Here is a 5,361-nt window from a genome sequence, read left to right as displayed (position 1 = left end):
CACTGTTGGTAAAGCTGGCATCCTTGCACTGTCACCATGGTGACCTTCAAGGTCAAATAAACTGTTGCCATAAACAGTGATGGTCATGGTCAAGGTCAAGGTCACTGTCATGGTATCTGTTTGCTACTGTTCTTCACATCATGACACTTATGCAAAGATCCAGAAATAACAGATGGAATGGAATGAAGAGCTGCAGCAAGGCTAGCATGTTTTTGTTGTTGGTTTACATATATGTGACTTGCCAGAATGAAGTAATAGGTTAATATATGAACTTTGGAAAAACATATCGCTACCACAAAGTCAGGTAGATGTAATCAAACAGGTGAATGGAAATTTTATGTGATAATTTCCATTTGAATTATATTTTCGCTTGTGATGGGCATTGTTTTCTTCACAGACATTAGAATTATTATGTATATGTTCGGGAGAATACACTGGAATGGAAATCAACATTTCATTCATAATCTGCCAATCTGCCATTTTTATGGGTGAATGATATCCAATAATTAAAAGAATTTTGATGCAGCGATCAGAATCTGAAACTATTGATATAGCAGAAATATTACCGTATTATGTTATTTAGATTTAAGCAGTATTCATGTCATACTAGCTATGAACAAAACACCATGACACAAGATGATGGTTGATATCGGTTTACTCATTGAACATTTTGACCAGTCACCAATGCACTGGCCAAAGTCTAGGTATTTTGATGTCCAAAAATATTATTTTGACATATATAATAGCCAAACTACAACAAATATGACTTTCAGTTAGTACGTTTATGATGTAAAAACAGCTTGTTCGTGCAGTGTACCCATACGTTCATGAAAAAGCTCTAAAATTGATATGTATCTAAAGATTTTATTAATTTGTGTAATTGATTAGAGGCATAGTCCTTACATAGTCAGATGGTAAAGTATCATGATAATTCTTTCTTTTTAGAAAAGGGTTTGTTTGGTGTTTAATGCTGCACTTAATAACGTGACAGCTATATGGCTGGGTCTGTAAATACTCAGGTCTAGACCAGACAGTGCAGTGATCATCGAGATGACCATCAATCTATGCAACTGGGATGTGGTAATGTGTGTCATCCAAGTCAGTGAACATGACCACCAGATGGCACCAGTTACTTTTACGACAGGCATGGGTGGCTGAAGATTAGTTGTAACCCATACTTTTGGAATATTTAGAAGTGAAGAAAACAATACAAATTTTTTGTGTCTGCTGGTTTCATTACACCATCTGACCCATGAAGGTTCTGGGGTAGAATAGGCCTTCAGCAACCCATGCTTGCCATAAATACGACTATGCTTGGCATAAGAGGCGACTAATGGGATTGAGTAGTCAGGCTCGCTGACTTAGTTGACACATGTCGCTGGTTCCCAATTGCGCAGATCAATGCTCATGTTGTTGGTCCCTGGATTGTCTGGTCCAGACTCAATTATTTACAGATCATTACCATTTAGCTGGAATATTGCTGAGTGCAGTGTAAAACTAAACTCACTCACACTTCTTCAAGAAAATTTGTTACGTTGCGAAAGTGATTGTCATATATTCTACTTTCAGGAGGGGAAGTAGTGTAGCCTAGTGGTTTAAGTCTTCACTTGTCCCACCAAGGACCTAGGTTAAATTTCCCACATGGGTGCAATGTATGAGGCCCATTTCTCTGAAGTCCTCTGACTTGCTTTTGCTGGAATATTGCCACAAGTGGCACAAAACTCACTCACTCACTCACTCACTCACTTTCATGCCCACATAGTAGTGGTCAAATATGAGATGTTGTAACCCAAATACAAATGTCTGTCAAGTAAACAAACATTATGAAATCCTTGTTGCAGGTAACCCAAGCATTGTGTTGTGTAAAACCAAATGTCTCCAGTTTAAGCTCACTGCTAGCACAACCAGTTTGTCACATCGCTGTTGGTGATTGGCATCTGGTGATTATGCAGCCTAATTAAACCAATGACAGCTGTGCTATGGAGCTGCCCTGTCGGTGAACTGGCCTCATGATGATGATCAAGGTCGCTGTTGGCTGAAATAATGTGTTTATATCAAGGACTTGTCAAGGGTCCCATTTTGTTGAATATATGTAATTTTCATTGTGGCAAACTAACCCATAGCAATTGAAAAGGGACCAGGGAGACCAGGGAACCTGAGGAAGTCTAGAAATCTTAAGTCTTAAATTTATTTAAGGCTTTAGAATTTAGAAGTCTGGGGTTTGAACCACAGACCTGATGATCTGAAGTTCGATGCCATGTCCTCTATGATGGCCAAAGAGGTTCACCCCGTCAGCAAGCTGACAAGTAAGGATGTCATCCGTTGGATGACTCCATGCCCTAATACATAAGGCAAACGTACCATAAGGAAATGCATTGTCTCTTCTACAGTATATCGTTCCAGGATGCTGAAGCTGAAGTAAATGCACCCAAGCATTGCTGTGTTCAACATATATCTAAACACTTCCATTGTCAGTATATGTTGTGAGAACTGATTAATTAATTTTGATGTTCCTATCTGTGACGAAATACATGGATTGCTAGACTGAAGCATTAACAACTGGCTATAGCACAAATTGGTATTGTAACAATCCAGGGCTGAACTGACGAAGAATATTGATTAAAATCTTGAAAAATAGGAGAAACTATTGATTGATAAAACATACACAAGTAGTAAGTGAATGGCAAAATTGATGAATTTGAGACCAGAAGCGTTTCACAAAGGTGCGTTTCATCAATAAGTCCTGTCTGGTGCTTCACAGCACAGACCACTGCTACAAGATTCGACTGGCTGTCTGAAGGCATGATGACATGTGACTAACAGATGCAGGTTTATGCTTAGCAATAATCGTCTTTGTTTCCTTGCCGGGTTCAATTTGGAGGCAGCCTCTTTGACCCCAGTTAGTGGGATTTGTAATGTGTGAGTTAAAGAATGATGTTTTATATCATCAGAAACATTCTGGACAAATCAAGGTGTCCTTCAGGTCATAGGTAGATCTTTGGAATGGTGGTCGATACCATCAGCAACTACCCACAACCTGGTTTCTAGCCGGGTATTGCATGCTCATGTACACAGCCATCCAGAGAAAGAGTTAATCGCGTTTAACAGTAATACATCCTGGGCTCTTTGAGTTCCCAACTTGGGTCAGTCACTAACCCTTAGTAACATACAGAAGGTTCTCTGACAACAGGCAGAGACACAGTGCTTTCAACATGCTTGATTAGTCTTATGCAGTGAATGTCATCTTTTATGTTCCTGTAATAGATTATGTTGGACAAATCAAATGATGCATACCTGATCTTAGGTAATATGTTTCACTAGTTAATGGAAGACCTTAATTGTGAACATCATACTTTATGTCTATCCTGACATTAAAATTCAATACTTAGTAATATTAACTTAGATTTTGGTTCAGTTTAAATCACAGAATGGAATCTTGAAAATTCTTATATTAATCCTTTTATTTCATTTTCGTTGTATGTAGAAGGTGCCAGTTTGTAAGTATGTATGTTGGCAATATGCACCAAGGTTTATAAACACAGCTGTGCTTTTGTGATATATGGCTTTGTAACTCATTAACACCCATACACTGGGAATTACAGATAAAGGAGAAAAGTATGAGTGGAAAATTAAATGAGTTACCATGACAACTATCAGTACCTTCTGTCATCGACCATATGCCGAGAGAGTATTTATGACATCTAGAGTCAATTACTGCACCAACCCTGCAGAAATAAAATGCAAATTTGTGTTTGTTTGATTAGATAGTTGTGTCAACACGAATGTACAAAGAAAACTGAAATGCATCAGCAACAATATTAATTGTTGGACATAAATCTGTCACATTTTGTCTGGTAACACTGAGATTGGTAACTGTCAAAATAATGACTGTGAGACGAGGACTGTGAGAATGAGCACTGGGAACTCTGAAAATGAGACTGTGAGATGCAGCACTGTGCAGACTAAGGACTTTAAGACTGAGCACTGTGAGACTGGGAACTATGAGACTGCGATGCAGCACTGTGTGACTGTGAGACTATAAGACTGAACGTGTGAGATTGGAGACTGTGAAACTGTGAACTGTCAGACTGAGTACTGTGAGACTAAGCACTGACTAGGAACTGTGAGAATGTGAACTGAGCACTATGAGACTGGGGACTGTGAAACTGGGGACTGTGAGACTGGGGACTGTGAGATGAAGCACTGTGACTGAGAACTTTGAGAATGTGAACTGTGAGTCTAGAACGTCTCAGACTGGGGACTGTGAGACTGAGCACTGTGTGACTGAGCAGTGTGCCTGGGGACTGAGACTGGGGACTGAGAGACTGAGCACTGTGAGACTGGGCACTGTGAGACTGAGCACTGTGAGACTGAGGACTGTGAGACTGAGCACTTTGAGACTGGGCACTGTGAGACTGAACACTGTGAGACTGGGGACTGTGAGACTGGGGACTGTGAAACTGAGCACTGTGAGACTGGGCACTGTGAGACTGTGCACTGTGAGACTGAGCACTTTGAGACTGGGCACTGTGAGACTGAGGACTGTGAGACTGAGCACTTTGAGACTGGGCACTGTGAGACTGAGCACTTTGAGACTGGGCACTGTGAGACTGAACGCTGTGAGACTGAGCACTGTGAGACTGAGCACTGTGTGACTGAGCACTGTGAGACTGAGCACTCTGAGACTGAGCACTGTGAGACTGTATGTCTAGAACGTGTGAGACTGGGGACTGTAAGACTGAGCACTGTGAGACTGGGAACTGTGAGTCTAGAATATGTGAGACTGAGAACGGTGAGACTGGGGACTGTGAGACTGAACACTGTGACTGAGTGAGAACTGTGAGACTGAGCACTGTGAGACTGGGGACTGTCAGACTGAGCACTGTGACTGAGAACTGTGAGACTGGGAACTGCGAATCTAGAACATGTGAGACTGAGAACAAACACCAGCAGCCCATCTCTCAGTGCATCATGTTATAGTGAGCGTATATCCCCGTCAATTGATGACTATTGATTGATGAGGACTCTGTCACAACCTGTCAGATGTTATCACCTGCCCACAGTGCTGACTTAGGTAGGTATGTTTTCATTCTTTTATTTCCACACCAACTAAACAGGTTGGTGAATATGTTTTGACAGTTCTACTACTGATAAGGAAGCCTGCAGTTGGATGTAACTTAATGATTGGAGTTGCCACACTTCCCCAGCGATAAGCCTGTCATGACACCCTGTGATGTCTCATGCATGACATGATGCAGTGCTGAGGTGAGGTGAGCAGAGCCTTCAAATCTATCATTTGTGAGAAATGGATGTTGCAGTCGGCATCACATTGATTACTAAGTGGGTGATAACACTATTCAG

At 41.1% G+C, this 5,361-nt stretch overlaps 1 protein-coding gene across 1 annotated transcript; it reads right to left on the bottom strand.

Moving 5' to 3' along the window:
• Positions 1–4,103: 4,103 nt before the first annotated feature.
• LOC137286741 (uncharacterized) lies at positions 4,104–4,958 on the bottom strand. Its single transcript, XM_067818723.1, has one exon. It carries the CDS (start codon positions 4,956–4,958, stop codon positions 4,104–4,106), a length of 855 nt encoding a protein of 284 aa, XP_067674824.1.
• Positions 4,959–5,361: the final 403 nt, after the last annotated feature.

This window comes from Haliotis asinina, chromosome 6, assembly GCF_037392515.1.
Source record: "Haliotis asinina isolate JCU_RB_2024 chromosome 6, JCU_Hal_asi_v2, whole genome shotgun sequence".
In the NCBI taxonomy this organism is placed as follows: domain Eukaryota; kingdom Metazoa; phylum Mollusca; class Gastropoda; order Lepetellida; family Haliotidae; genus Haliotis; species Haliotis asinina.
This window is presented reverse-complemented; position numbering and strand designations above follow the sequence as displayed.